Source organism: Propithecus coquereli, unplaced genomic scaffold, assembly GCF_000956105.1.
Source record: "Propithecus coquereli isolate 6110/MARCELLA unplaced genomic scaffold, Pcoq_1.0 Scaffold72, whole genome shotgun sequence".
Taxonomy (NCBI): domain Eukaryota; kingdom Metazoa; phylum Chordata; class Mammalia; order Primates; family Indriidae; genus Propithecus; species Propithecus coquereli.
The window spans coordinates 6,254,926-6,270,692 of record NW_012153285.1 but is presented as its reverse complement, the minus strand read 5'-3'; the positions used below and the strand labels follow the sequence as shown (position 1 = coordinate 6,270,692).

The following is a 15,767-nucleotide window of genomic DNA, read 5'->3' as shown; positions in this document are numbered from 1 at the left end:
CAGAACTCATGGACTAAAAAGATAATCTTTTTAATAACATTAATTTTCATGTAAAATTTGAACAGTTTAAAATAAAGCTATATTTAGTTCAATATACTACCAAAAATGGCTTGTCAATCTACTTAGAATTGGCCAAATACTTAAAAACCAAATACTTTATTTGCTCTTTACAAGAAAAACAAGTCTTAAAAATATAAAAGCATGCAGTTTTTTTAAAAAAAACAGGTTTAATGTCTATGAAGAAAAGCTATGCTAGCATTACTTTTTTGACTGTACACAAAATTATTTTTTGTCAAGACTATCAAGTAGAAAATCAACTCTTCAAGTAGCTCTATGAAAGCATAACTGTAAACTATAGTTGTCCTACCGTAGACTGCTCTACTGTGGGATTCTCACATAGGGACCACGTGTTATTCATGTTTGTATTGCCTGGAGCCAAGCGTAGCAACGGACATATAGTTAGTGCTTGAAAGAGCCGGTTGTGCTATCTAGGCACGCTTCTTTATTTTACTTTGTGTGTTAACACTAAAGCAAAAGTGTTAAATCCTGCAGGAAGCTGGAGGAGTGTATGTTCTGAGCTACTGGGAAGGGAAAAGGATAGGATAAGACGGAGAAAGCTAAAGAGGATAAAAACAATTCTGTTAAAAACATTGCTCTGCCCTTTGTATCCTTCTAGATTTCTGCCTCTTGTCTAGTAGGCTAAAATACCTGAGTATAACATATTTAAAAAGCCAAGAGGATGCTTTCTGCCCTACAAATCCATTAAAAAAAATTTTCCCCAAACGCCTATGATAATTGTTACCTGTTAAATGAACAGCCCCTTAGCCCTAAGTTAAGTTTTACAAGGAAACTCCATCCAAAACCAGTAACTCTAACAAACTAAATGCCCTCAAACTTCTGAAAGTATTTTTATACATCTAACTTTTCTTTCCCCAAATCATTTCAGTATTTCTAAAAACACACTAGTATCTTATATATCATTCAAATTACCTACTCTTTAATGGAAACAATATATAATGTGTGAAAATATACAACAACTCTTCCTCCCATTTAGGCAATTGTAGAGAAGAAAACTTATTTCAAAAGCATTCCACAGCAAAAATTTGCCACTTTATTTATTATCCAGTCACTTTCCTAGGGAGGAACCTTAGAGTAAATTACAGTTCTTATCCCTTACCCTAAAAGCAAGACAATGCCAAGACAGTAAACGAGACAAGACAGTACTCTAAAGCCACAACACTGAAGCCATTTATTACCTGTTATTGTCCTTTATACCCTACACCCCAAACGGTTTCTCATTACTGCTTTTTCTCAAATTCTCCTAGTTTGGCTATTTCAATATTTTTGCTCCTATTATTTCAAACCTCAAATATGCCAACTTTTCCTTGTAAATGTCCTTAACATTTTGACTTCTCTTCCCTTTAAGCCATCTTAATGACCAAAACTCAAATTCCTAAAATGTTTAATTAGATCTTTCAAAATTTTCCAATGGTTTCCCATCATACTTTGCTTCAAGAACAAATTCTTATCTTGTAATACTTACTTACAAGACACATAATGATTCTCCCCCAAACCTCTCTCTCACCAATTCCAAAAATGTTACTATTTAATAATTTTACTGATCCTTTAGTCAAATGTAAACTTTTTTCCATTCTCTTAAGCTGAAATCAAATTTATCAACCGTTACGAATTCTCAGATAAAAAGGAAAAAATTGTGACCACATCCATAGGTTGCTACACTTCAAAGGATACACTTATTTATTAATAGAACTAAATAAATCAATGATCTCTCAGAAAGGTTCCATTTTGGTTACACAATGGCAGTAAAGAAAAGTCTGTGGTAACCAAAGTTGTTCTTATAAAGAGCAAATAAAATACTTATTATTTTGTGCTAGGCACTAGAAATGTGGCACTGAATAAAACAAAAAATATCCCCGCCTTCACAGAACTTATGTTCTAGAGGGGTTAGAAGAGACAATGAACAAATACATTTTAAAAATACATAGTATGTTAGATGGTTCAAAGTGCTTTGGAGGGAAAACAGCAGGAACGGTGCTTGATATGTGAGAGAGGAAAGCAATTTTAAATCAGATGGTCACAGAAGGCCATACTAAGATTGCATTTGAATAGAAACTTGAGGGAGCAGAGGGGACAAGCCATGTGAACATCTTAAGGAAGAGGTTTACAGAAGAAAGAACCAGTATAATGACTGTGAAGTAATAGCATGTCTGGCATATGACTCCTGGAAATGGACAAAAGCCAGTAAGGCTAGAGCCGAGTGGATGAGAGGGCAAGTAACAAGAAATGAAGTCAGACAAGTTAAGATTATTTGAGAGAGACAGTAGACACAGAATGCCATAGGGCATTTATATTTTACTCTAAGGGAGAAACCTCAGAGAATTGGGAGTATATGTTATCTGGTTTATGCTTTAAAAGAAAGGCATATGTAATAAGGGGGTGCCTCACCTTCTGACTTAAACTTAAGAGTCCTAGGCATTTAGAGAATAAATGACCTGCTATTTATGACCCAAGAAAACAGGCAATACTACATTCTGGGTACTTTCCTTCAGCTTTCTCTGGATCAACACAGCCAGCTTTAGCGTACTGTGATATTTTTTTGTTCTGTATACATGGAACTACTGTCAATTACAGTATACAGAAATATTCTCTCAGAAACACTCTGAACCTTTGATCTTTTCTGGTCTTTTTTAAGTCTGAATATTTACCTTCTCCTTCATTCTGCCTTGACAGTTCAAGTTTGCAGCTATGCTATGACCACAAAGAATACCTAATCACTGCAGCTTATTATGACCTTCTTCTTCTTAGAATCCCAATGTATTTTCTCTCAGTATCTTTACTATCTTATATTATGATATAACTATTTGGTGTTTGTCCCTCCTCCCACAACAAGACCACAAAATATCTATCTATCCCAATGCCTTGCAGATACTGGGCGCTAAGTATATGCTGAACAAGTAGAAACTTGAAGGCATACTGCAGTCTCCTTAAATAACAGCTTCACCAATGCCAGAAAGGTACTATAGTCATCATCATTCTACAACCCTCTCCTTTGAATAAAGAGGAAATTGCATTTGTTAGTAGGTGCAAGGAATAATGCTGCTGCCATGTAATGGCAATAATGCAGTGCCAATCCCATTGTTTTAGAGCAAGTATTATCCCTTGAGACATGCTGAGGTTAGGTTGCTTCCTTGAGGTAAGCACAGTTTAGTAAATTGGGATTCATAACATTGAGATTCAAACCTATTTAGAAAGATACGCTAATGCCAATTAAAAGAAAGTGAGAATAGCTGTATTAATTTTGGATATGGCATACAGCAAATTTCAGAGCAAGGAAAGTTATCAGCGATAAAGAGGAGCATTATACAATGATAAAGGGGTCAATTCTCTAAGAAAACGTAACAATATTTAATGTGTATGCAGCTAACAACAAAGTGTCAAAATATGTGAGGCAAAAATTGATAGAACTACAAGGAGAAAGAGATGAATCCACTAATAAGGTTGCAGACTTCAGCATCCCTCTATTAGAAATGGACAGATCTAACAGGCAGAAAATCAGTAAGGGCATAGTTGAACTAAACAAACCATTAATCAACTGGATATAATGAACATCTATATCATCCAACAACAGCATAAGACACAGTCTCATGCTCACATGGAACATTCACCAAGAGAGACCACATTCTGGGCCATAAAGCATGCCTTAACAAATTTAAAAGAACAAAAATTATACAATGTCTGCTCTCAGACCACAAATGAATTAAACAAGAAATCAATAGAAAGATAGCTGCAAAAATCCCAAATACTTGGAGATTAAACACATTTCTAAATAATACATGGGTCAAAGAAGAAATCTCAAGAGAAATTGAAAAATATTTTGAACAAAATGAAAACAAAACTTATCAACATTTGTGGGACAGAGAAAAAGCAGTACTCAGAGGGAAATTAATGAATGCATATCTCAGAAAAGAATTAAGATCTAATATCATCATAAGCTTCCACATTACAAAACTAGAAAAAAAATAGTAAATTAAATCCAAAGTAGAAAAAAAGAAATTATAAGAATTAAAGCAGAAATCGATAAAATCAAAAACAGTAAATTTATAAGGAAAAAAACAAAATCAATGAAACCAAAAGCTGGTTCTTTGAAAAGACTGATGAAATCAATAAGCCTTTAGACAGTCTAAGAAAAAGAGAGAGAGGACACAAATTACTAATATCGGAAATGAAAGAGGACATCACTATAGATCCCATGAACATTAAAAGGATAATAAAGGAATACTGTGAACTTGATACCCACAGACCTGAGAACCCAGATGAAATAAAACTATTCCTTGAAAGACATAAACTGGCAAAACTCACAGAACAAACAGACAATGTGAATAGGATTTTATAACTGTTAAAGAAATTGAATCAATAAGTAATAACCTTCCAAAAAGAATACACTGGGCCCAGCAGAGTTCGCGGGTGAATTCTACCAAAAATTTAAGGAAAAATTTATACCAATTCTCTACGATGTCATTCAGAAGACAGAAGCAGAGGGAAAACTTCCTAACTCATTGTATAAGGCCAGCATTACCCGGATACCAAAAATAGACAAAGGCATTACAAGAAAACTACAGACCAATATCTCTCATGAACACAGATGCAAAACTCTTCAACAAAATAGCAAATCAAATTGAACAATATATAAAAAGAACAATACACCACAACCAAGTGAGATTTATCCCAGGCATGCAAGATTGGTTCATCAACTGAAAATAAATTAATGCAATCCATCACATCAACAGGCTGGAGAAAAAAAAAATCACATGATCAATAATATCAATAAATGTAGAAAATAATCTGACAAAAGTCCAACAGCCAAACATGATTAAAAACAAACAAACCTCTCAGAAAACTAGGAATAGAAGGGAACTTCCTCCACTCAACAAAGAATGTCTATAAAAAAAAATCCTACAACCAACAACCATTGTTAATGGTGAGAAATGCGAAGACCATTCACGAAGATCAGGAATGTAGCAAGGATGTCCCCTATCACTAGCTAGAAGTCCTAGCTAAGTCAGTAAGAAAGGAAAGAAAAAGTATAGAGATTGAAAGAAGAAATAAAACTTTGTTCACAGATGGCATAATCACCTGTATAGAAAATTCAAGACTCAACAAAAAACTCCTGGAACTAATAAGCAATCATAGCAAGGTTGCAAGATGCAAAGTTAATACACAAAAGTCTATGACTTTCCTATATACCAGCAAAGAACAAGTGGAATTTAAAATTTAGAACACAATATCATTTACATTAGAATCTAACAAAACATGTATAAGACCTATATGAGGAGAACCACAAAACTCTGATTAAAGACATCAAAATGAATTAAATGGAGAGATATTTTGTGTCCACGGAAAAGACTCAATATTATCAAGATGTCAGTTCTTCCTAATTTGCTCTATAGATTCGATGCAATCCCAATCAAAATCCTAGCAAGTTATTTTGTGGATATCATCGAACTGATTCTAAAGTTTATATGGAAGGCAATAGACCCAGAATAGCCAACACAATACGGAAGAACAACAAAGGTAGAGGACTAACAGTATCCAACTTCAAGACTTACTCTAAAGCTCAGTAACCAAGACAGTGTGGTATTAGTGAAAGAACAAAGAGATCAATGGAACAGAATAGAGAGCCCAGAAATAGACTTACATAAATATAGTCAACTGATTTTTGACAAAGGAGTAAACAGAAGACAACAGAGCAAAGACGGTCTTTTCAACAAATGGTGCTGGAACAAATGGACAACCACATACAAAAAGTTAATCTACACACAGACCTTACACCCTTCACGAAAGTTAACTAAAAATGAATCACAGGTCTAAATGTGAAACACAAAACTATACAACTCCTAGAAGATAACAGACAATCTAGACAACTTAGAGTTTGTCAATGACTTTTTAGATATAACGTAAGTGTATAATCCATGAAAGAATTGATAAATTGAACCATCATTCAAATTAAAAATTTCTACTCTGCAAAAGACACTGTCAAGAGAATAAAAAGAGAAGCCACAGACTGTCAGAAAATATTTGCAAAAGACGTATCTGGTAAAGAACTATTATCCAAAATATACAAAGAATTCTTAACAATAAGAAAACAAACAACTCTATTAAAAAAATGGGCCAAAGAACTTAACTGACATTTCACCAGAGAAGGTATTAAAAAAAGATACTCCACATCATGTCATCAGGGAAATGCAAATTAAAATAATGAGATGCCACTACATATGTATCAGAGTGGTCAAAATCCAGAACACTGACATCATCAAATGCTGATCAGGATGTGGAATAACAGGAACTGTCGTCATTTATTGTTAGTGGGAATACAAAATGGTATAGCCACTTTGGAAGACAGTTTGGTGGTTTGCAAAACTAAACATACCCTCCCCGTAAAATCTAGCAGTCATATTCCTTGGTATTTACGCAAAGGAGGTAAAAGCTTGTGTCCACACAAGAACCTGCACATGGATGTGTAAAGCAGTATTATTCATGATTCACTCTAAATTCTTTACAAATTGAAAACTGAAAAAGAAAAGTTCTTCCTCTTGTGCAAAGACCCAGAAGAGTTATTGTAATGTAAGTGTTTTCTTGTTTTGTTTTAGAAATACCTGTTTTATTATTATTTTTTTTATTTCAGCATATTATGGGGGTACAGATGTTTAGGTTACATATGTTGCCCTTGTCTCCCCCTGCACCTCGAAGTCTGAGCTTCAAGCGCATCCATCTCCTGGGTGGCGTGCATCACACTCATTGTGTAGAAATACCTGTTTTAGATACTCTTATTTTTAAAAATTCATATAATTTACATTACAAATAAGACTTTAAGTTTGTTTTTACTAAAACAATGTCAGAAACTGAGCATATTGGGAAATAGCCAAAAATATAAGACCTTGTGTCTAGTAATTTTTAAAAAGTAAATGCAAAAATTCATAAATTTTCTTTTTTTTTCCAGAATATTATGGGGGTACAAAGGTTTTGATTACATGATCTGCTTTTGTGCAATGTGAGTCAAAGTTGTAAAGTTGTAAGTGTGCCCATCACCAATGCAGCATGCACTGTACCCATTAGGTGTAAATTTACCCACACCCATTCCCACCTACTACTTGGTTTCCATTGAGTTTTATTACCGTATGTGCACATGGGTGTTGGTCGATCAGTTTCAATTTAATAGTGAGTATATGTTGTGTTTGTTTTCCCATTCCTATGATACTTCACTTAGAAGAATGGTCTCTAGTTCCAACTGGGTTGTTACAAAAGGTATTAGTTCACCATTTTTTTTATGGCTGCGTTAGTATACATATACCATATTTTCTAAAATGCCTAATCTATTAAGTTGGAGGTGATTTATCTACCAATGACTTCATGAGACTAGTTTCATTTATCTAAATAAAATATTACTAAATTAGAAAGAGCATTAGCAAATCAAGAAAATACCAAAATATTATACATTTAAGACTGTAACGACAATCTATTCAATCCAAAAGTGAAAATAATGAATCACCCCCCGCCAAAAGATGTAAGTCTTAGCAGCTCAAAACTCCAAAGGGAAACAATTAGGCTGCTGCCCCCATCTAATTTTGTCAGACATCCCTGTAGTTTACCCCAATGTTGGGAAGAAAGGTAGTACAGTCACAGCCCTCTGTATCCACAGGTTCTGCATTCAAGGATTCAACCAACTTTAGATCATAAATATTGAGGGGGCAGTGGTGTATGAACCAATAAGAACAATACAGCAATAAAAAATACAAATTAAAAAAAATAGTATAACAATTATTTACATGGCATGTATATTATATTAGGTATTATAAATAATCTAGAGATGATTTAATATATGGGAAAAATGTGCATAGGCTATATACAAACACTATACCATTTTACATAAGGGACTTGAGCATCCATGGATTCTGGTATCCACAGGGGTCTTGGAACCAACATATTATGGATACCAAGGGACTACTGTACAAGGAACACATTCAAATAAAGACAAAGCAATTTAAGTATGTCTGCTTAAATTATGGGAGTTTAATCTTAATATACTGTTTAAGGTCCAAAAGTTTGAGTGATTTACTTTTCAATACTTTCAACAGATCTCTTCTTGAAAACTACTTTTGTACATATGACATTTAAAGAATTATGCTACTGCATGGCGACAACTGAATAGAAAAATAAAAACAAGTCAACCTGTAAAGGTTAGATACAAACCTATAAATAATACCAAGCATCTGTGCAATAGCTAACTTAGCACCCAAAGGGATTTATGCTAATGAAATACTATAATTTATTAAACATGGTGACAGCTCACTGCACTAAGAGATTTTAAACATTAACTGCTACACACAAGAGAGTGACTTTAACACTTTCTCATGGTTTACATTACAAGATACAAGTAAAACCGTATTACAACAAGGTTGATTCTGAAAGAATATTGCTAAATGAGAATTTGGATATCCAAAACGGATCTGTGATACACTGTACAGTCTATCTCCAGTACAATGCAATAAAGTAACATGAATTTCCCAAACAATTATATACAATAGGTCTTGTACTTATTTAACATTCAAAATTGCACGTTTAACATCTTAAATGATTATCACCAGTTTAGTTTTATGGAGCACAAAAATAGTATGCAAATAAGAAAACTGGAGAGAGAAAATCTGCAGAGGAATGAAGAGGTGAATCAGACTAAAAAAATAAATGGTAGTAGTTTCCATTCCATTCATCAAATGGAGATAAGGAACATAGTTCTGATAAAAAGGAAAGGGCATGCTACGTACAAAGCATAGACGACAAACATAAACTAAATCTGGAGGTAAGAAATTCCCATCACTGACTTTATGAGAAATGTGCTTAAAAGTTACGTCTATCTTTACTTTAAGCTCTGGAAGAAAGAAAGTAGAAACAGATGAAAAGTCACTTAGGAAACAGAGACATTTAAGTATGTCATCATCAGGTCAAAAACAATTTAAGATAACAATTTAAGAAGTTACAACATGTGGTAAACTAGGCTAAATAAGACTTTTTTGTTGATTATAACATACACAACCTTGAGTAAAGACTGTTTCCTCGTGAATACAGTGAATGGAATGTTCAGCATACACTGGAATCATACCAGAGTCTCACTTAACATCTACTTCTAACTTCTACAACTTCTGCTTGGAGTGGAAGAATACAAATGAATATGTGTGAATGAATGCTAAAAAAACCAAAAGGTTGCTATAATTTCCCACCACCATTCTATTTGGCCATCACAGTCAATAAGCAGTAGCCCTAGACATACCCTGGGACGGGAGATATGACTACTGTTAAAAGCGAGTAAGGAATTCATTAGCCCGAGGTTATTTCTGTAAATGGAACTTCTATCTTAAGCAAACCAAAAACCCAATTCAATGTAAACAGTAAAATGAAACTTAACCATAACTGATCAGAAACCGCCAACTAACGTCTAACTAGGATCTTCCCACTCTAACCGAATATATTTTCTTTGTCTTACTTTTGTTTCCAGCCTATAAAAAGCTTGCTGCCCATACCACTGCAGAACAGAGCTTTCTGGTTCTGAGTGCTACTCAATTCATGAATCATTCTTTGCTCAAATAAATTGTTAAATTTATTTTGTCTAAAATTTTTAACAGTTCTAGCGTCAGAAGTAAGGATCCAAAGGAGAATCCCCTCCCCCAAAATGTTGATCCCTGGGAACATAAGTAACACATAAGAACCTAGCTAAGCCCCCTGTGCTCACTGCTTCTCACTATGCATCTGGAGGCCACCATTGGTAGGCCCCTCTTGGATACAAGCTCCACAACTTGTTTTGAGTTCTCTGAGTTTATCTGAGTATTTCTGATACAGACTCCATCTGGAAGTCAAGACAGAAACTGGACTAGGTCCAACGGGAGGTCTCTGGTAGGTAAGATTACAAGACGACAGGGAATCATGGGTTCATCTGAATGAAAATATAACAGAGTAGTCACCCCTCTTCCCATAGATATGGAAGGGAAATATTGACAGTGGGGAATATGTAATAGAGGGAATGGCCTAAAAAAACTGTTCCTTAAAATTTCTCCCACTCTTTTTGGGAACTGTGGCTTGGCTTGCATTCCTGAGGCAGGGAGAAGGTCTTTTGTTTTTTGTTCTCAGGAGATAGCTCAGCAATCCCAGGCCAGTGCCAGTCCCCCAGGTAAGCCCAGGTGGGCAGAGGTCACAGGCTTTGTCTTTGGCAGAGATGGGATGATTAGAATAGTTAACCACAATAGCCTAGAATTGAGGGGCACACCCTTTAAAAGCTCTGTATTTCTGCTTATGTTCAGGAAATTTGGATTTTGAGATGAGAAAGTCTACCATTTTTCCTCCTTTCCTGGTAAAGTAATAAACTTCTCTTTCCTTCTCTTTAAATGACTTGTTCTCATTCTTCTAATGTGGCCTCAAGGGCAAGTGTCAACCTTTTGGTAACAAAAAGAGTCTAGATGGTTGGTAAAGTTACAAGAAGACAGGGAATCATGGGTTCAACTGGATGCAAAGAGTTTAGAACTTCTCCATCTGGAACTTTAGTCAATTTCAGGTATAAGACCTATGGACTCAGAACCTATGACTTTCTAGAGAAAGGGGTGAACCTTATCAAAGGTAACTCAGAGTTACAGTGGCCATAGCTTTAACCTAGATAAATTTGTTCAATTACAAGGCACATTAGAAAAGAAAGGATCTACAACACCTCAGAAACAAAGGGATTTTTTTAAAAATTGTATACAGCAGCTTCTAAAAGCCTAAATCAAAACCTGCCTCTCTCAAAGACTCCCTACAAAAGGCAAATGAAAAGCGTAAGCAACTAATTGACTAAAAAAAATTACATATTGACTGACTTAACTCCTCTCCATTGTTCTCTCTATCCTCCTCTGCCAACTCTGAATCTACTAAGTTTTTTAGCTCAGTTACCTTCCCACCCCAAAGATGAAAGGAAAGCTAGACAAATGCCTTGTGAAGTTAGGCCCTCATATCAACCAGGTCTGCTTCTTTAACCACCTTCATATCTTGGGCAAAATCTTGAGCTCAGATCAAGAGAAAATTTCCCCCGTCCCAAAAGCAAACCTTAAGAAATTTGCTGAGGAATTCGGAATTCTCATTGGAGCACATGATTCTGCACTCCTTGATCTTTCCGGCCAAATTAGTCTCCAAAATACACCTTTCTGGCATAAGGACTATTATATTTTCAGCCAGTTATTTTTAGACTGTTTTGTAAGAGAAATTTACATCTATAAAAGAAAGCTTCATTTGTCTCCCTGTCTTCACCAGGAAGAAGAGGACTAAATGACTAGAAATTCTTACAATGGAGAGGGCTCTGGCTTAATCTACATAAGCCTTTTCTTTGTTCAAGATGGTTTTCCTGGCCATCTTGTCTTAACTGTGCCTTTACTTATATCCTTCTTTCCTTGTTTCAGCAAATGATTGTATTTTAAGTCTATGCTCTGTGTCTTACCTAGGAGCTTTCCCTTTAGAAATGCTAATTTAGGGGTGACTCATCAGAAGAAGAAAAAAGTGGGGGTAACTATTTGGAAACAAACTGGTAAATGGAAAATCTTAAAAGTCTTTTCCACAAATTATTAGTAAGAAGTTTAGCCATCTGAGCAGGTAATTTTGTCACATTTACCAGAGACACAATTTGAACCTAGCCATTCTTTTATAAATGAGTGAGTTTTTTATTTGGACCTGGCACATGGCTAAAATTTTTAAATGAAAGCTATATGATCTCTGTTTGCATCTACCTATATATTTATGTACGTCTATGTATGTATGTTATATATGTCTGATATTTTTCTACTTCTGGATGGTATTGCCAAAGATAATTTATAAAAGATCTCTATTGACTTAAAGAAAAATAACTGCTTATATAAATTAAGTACAGTCAGCCCTCCATATCATATTCACAGGTTCCACATCTATGAATTCAACCAACTGTGAGTCAAAAACATAGTATTTGTGGGCTGTACAACCTGCAGATAGGAAGGGCTGACTTTTTCTATTTTTGGGTTCCATAGGGCCAAATGTAGAACTTGAGCTCTACAGATACTAGGTCTAAGGCAAGTCACAGAACCTGAGGGACAACTATATTCCTTAAACAGTTAGAAAGATAGGAGCTAACCCAAAATGGTTTTCAAGCTCACATACGTGACTTGGGTATATTGTAGTAAATAAGACTAGTTTAATATTGTTGGTTTAATAAAAGCATCTGTGTCTTCTGGGTTATAAGCTGTAAGTGTGAGCATAACACTGATACTTTACCTGCTTTAGTCAAATAAGTTTATGTTATATGAATTAAAACTAAATCTTAAGTCCCCCCAGGCTAACTGAATGGACCTCTCTTGGCCAAGGTGATCCCCACCACCAAAAAAAAAAAGAAAAAGAAAAACAACAACGAGGACAAAAACCACCACCGGAAACTTGAGTTGCAGGCCCTGAGGAGAAGGGAAGTCAGAGACACCTAGTCAAGTCCTGTCTCTTTTGGAGCCATTCTTTGTAACAGTAAGACACAAAAGCATTCAGGTCATCAATATACTTAAAGGATCACTTGAGTATATGTCCAGTGGCTTGTCTCTGATTAACAGACTTCCTTATCTTAACTTAAAATTACAAATCAAAGAATCTTTAAAACCACTTTAACCTGTAACTCTCCCCCTATCCCCCTTGAGATGTCCTGCCTTTTTGGGCCAAACCAATGTACACTTTCCATGCATTGATTTATCATTTTATGTGTAGTTCCTATCTCCCTAAAATGTATAAAACCAAACTGTAGCCCAATGAAGGCAAGACCATTTGCTCAAGGCTTCTTGGGCGTGGCTCTCCTGGCCATGACTGCACATATTCAGCTCAGAATAAACCTCTTTAAATTAATTTATGGAGTTTGGGTTCTTTTCCTTTGACAGTTATCTTTACCAGATGTTTAATTTTATGGAACTATAAGTTCAATCTAAGAACAAATGTGCAGGTCAAAGTGCAATGTCCACTGCTTTATGTATATCAAAGCACAGCAGTAAAACAAAAAACCCATCTATTTAACTTTTTTAGGATTCTTGCCTTTGTGATGACTGCCTAACATGCACATGCCTGTAAATAGCTAAAAGGGTAATAACTTGATGATGGCTAGTTTTGTTTTGTGTTATATCTACTTAAAACCTGTTTCCAAAATCTCTTTGGTAACTTACACTCTTGGAGTTTTGCTAACTTAAGTGACAGATACTCATTGAATCATATCTAGATCATTTTCAAATAAGATAAAATACTGAAAAATTAATTACAGAACCTAAGTTATCCACTTTTGGCTTCTAACTATGGGACTAAGTTAGTAAACATGTCCTGTGTCACACTGAAAAACTATACCATGAGGAAACACATGCTTCTAAAAATTAAATTTACTAAAAGTTATAAATTCCAACTAATATACGGTAATTAAAACTAGGAAAAAAAAGGGAAACAATTCTGTGTGTGAAGAAAATAACATGTTTTTGGCAAGAAAAGCTATAAAGTACAAAGGATGTGTTTTTGTTAAGGGAAAAAGAATAATTTCTGTCCTAAAGTACAATGACTGGTTGTTCTGTTACAGCAAGTGTTACAGCAAGTGGTCCTGAGGACAAACCGAGCGGCAAATGGAGAGTCAGAGAATCAAAGTTTATTCGCCGGCGGGCTCAGAGGGGCCTCGCCACCAAATTCTGAACACCATCTACCTGATTTTTCCCACTTTTATTAAGTTGTAGTGGTCTGGGGGGGGTCAGGTGGTTAATGCCTGCCAGGTAATAGGTTAGTTGATGTGTCAGATAATAGATTTTAGTGTTATGCTGATGCGCCAGGCAGTAGATTTAGTGTTATGTTGATGTGCCAGGTAATAGATTAGTTGATGGGCCAGGTAATAGGTTAGTAGTATGCTGTTGCGGGTCTTCCGTGAGGCGTGGGGGTCTCAGGTGGCTGATGTGCCAAATAACAGATGGGGGTTTTCCTTATCAGTTCCACAACGGGAAAGAGGAACCATATAGGACAAAGCTGAATGGATATAAGAAAACTATAGAAGGTTTGTAGAAAAGGAATCTTGAAAAAGGAATTTTGTGTGGTCAACCTGGCTAATATTTGAATGGACTTACTTACAAGTCATTTTTGAAAATGATGAGTCCGTATCAAAAGTATATTGGTGCAAAGTTTTCTTGGAGTATCAGTCTGTTCTTGCTTTATTAGGTCTTTGACTATGAAAACTGAATTCTCATTAAAAGAAGTAAAATGTGTTGTTTTTTTAGTTTTTTTTTTACATCTATGTTATTCCTGTATGTGCCTTTTAATGATCACTCTGGTTAAATGAGTTATTATTTCAAGTGGCCTGTGATCCTATTTTAATCAAGTGTTTTAAACCTTTGATGTTTTTGACAAACTTCTCAAAATCTAATTCTAAATTGTCTTTTTGACCTCAAACTAACTTTAGTAGTTTCCAGAGGGCCCCTAGAATATCTCAAAAGAATTCGTTCTCTCTCCTCATAAAAAGAGATGTTAAACTAATTAGACTCATTCAGTATGTTAAATTTACATGGGAAGCATTATCAAATAAGCAATGATGTTTTAACCTTCCTTGAGTTATATTTGTATGGGTATGTTATTGATATGAATGTCTAGAAATTGTATGAAATTCCCAGAAATCTGACATGTCCTGGTATACCGTTAACAGTCATAATTTTGGTATTATGTTAAAATATTGTATGTCACAAAATAAAATTTTCTTGTCAACTGCATTATAATAAACTCTCATCAGATTTTTAACCAAGGCCACTTTAAGTCTTATTATCTACAGACAGTTAATTGTTTCACTCTGATGTTTTCCTGAAAGCTTTTGCTAGCAACTACAATCCTCAAGTGTTTCATCCTCAAGGAGATTCATGGAAAAGATTCTGACAAGTACAGGTTTCTGAAAACTTTAAGATTATACCATTGGTCTGGGTAAGAATTTCCACAACTCTAATGAAGAAACTGATCGGTTCACAAAACTGCTAACCCAAAGACAAGCAGAACAAAAAGTACATGAGATTGAATCAATGAAGAAAAATTATAGGGTTTTTAATGGCCTTTTTGTTGCAAACATTACCGGTTCTGTAATGTTGTTTTTCAGATTTAAGGAAGCCTTTTTCTTTTCTCTTAAGCTATCTATAATTTACAACAATTTGGTAAAGTATATCTTTGTGAACAAAGATGAAACAATTATCTTTTCTTCCTATGTGATCCCTCCAAAATTCAGAAACTATCAGTGAGTATTTTTATGGCCATATAGCTATTTGCATAAGTTCAATACAAATCTTTTCTCTTTGTAACAAGATATAATTGGAAACACTGATCATAATATCAAGGCTTTGACTGGAATGTTATATTTGAGAATGCATAGACTTGGATACGACCAGGTTTAAAGAACTAAAGGTTACTTTATGGAGCCAATAAAGACCCTTGGGGGGGGAAATAAAACTGGTGTAGTGCCAGACTTTAAGGGTTCTCTGGCCTTATAGGTTGAATAAGGCAGGCCCAGGAACTTTAAAATTATTTTGAGGAGCTTGAGAAGAGAGAAAGTCATCCAAATCTATAGGTATTGCAGGCAAAGTCTGCTGGCAAGTCTTTGGCATGGCTTCTTAGCTTGAAGAAGCTTTTAAAAGGCTAATCTGAGATCCCTTATTTAAAAGTTCCAGCAAAGTAGA

At 35.0% G+C, this 15,767-nt stretch overlaps 1 protein-coding gene across 1 annotated transcript in view; it reads right to left on the bottom strand.

The window, feature by feature from the left end:
- LEMD3 (LEM domain containing 3) overlaps positions 1-15,767 on the bottom strand; it is a 65,517-nt gene that overhangs the window by 32,330 nt on the left and 17,420 nt on the right. The window contains exon 4 of the mRNA XM_012661551.1: positions 13,773-13,785. Coding sequence (XP_012517005.1) covers positions 13,773-13,785 — 13 coding nt within the window. The remainder of the gene's footprint in view (positions 1-13,772; positions 13,786-15,767) is intronic.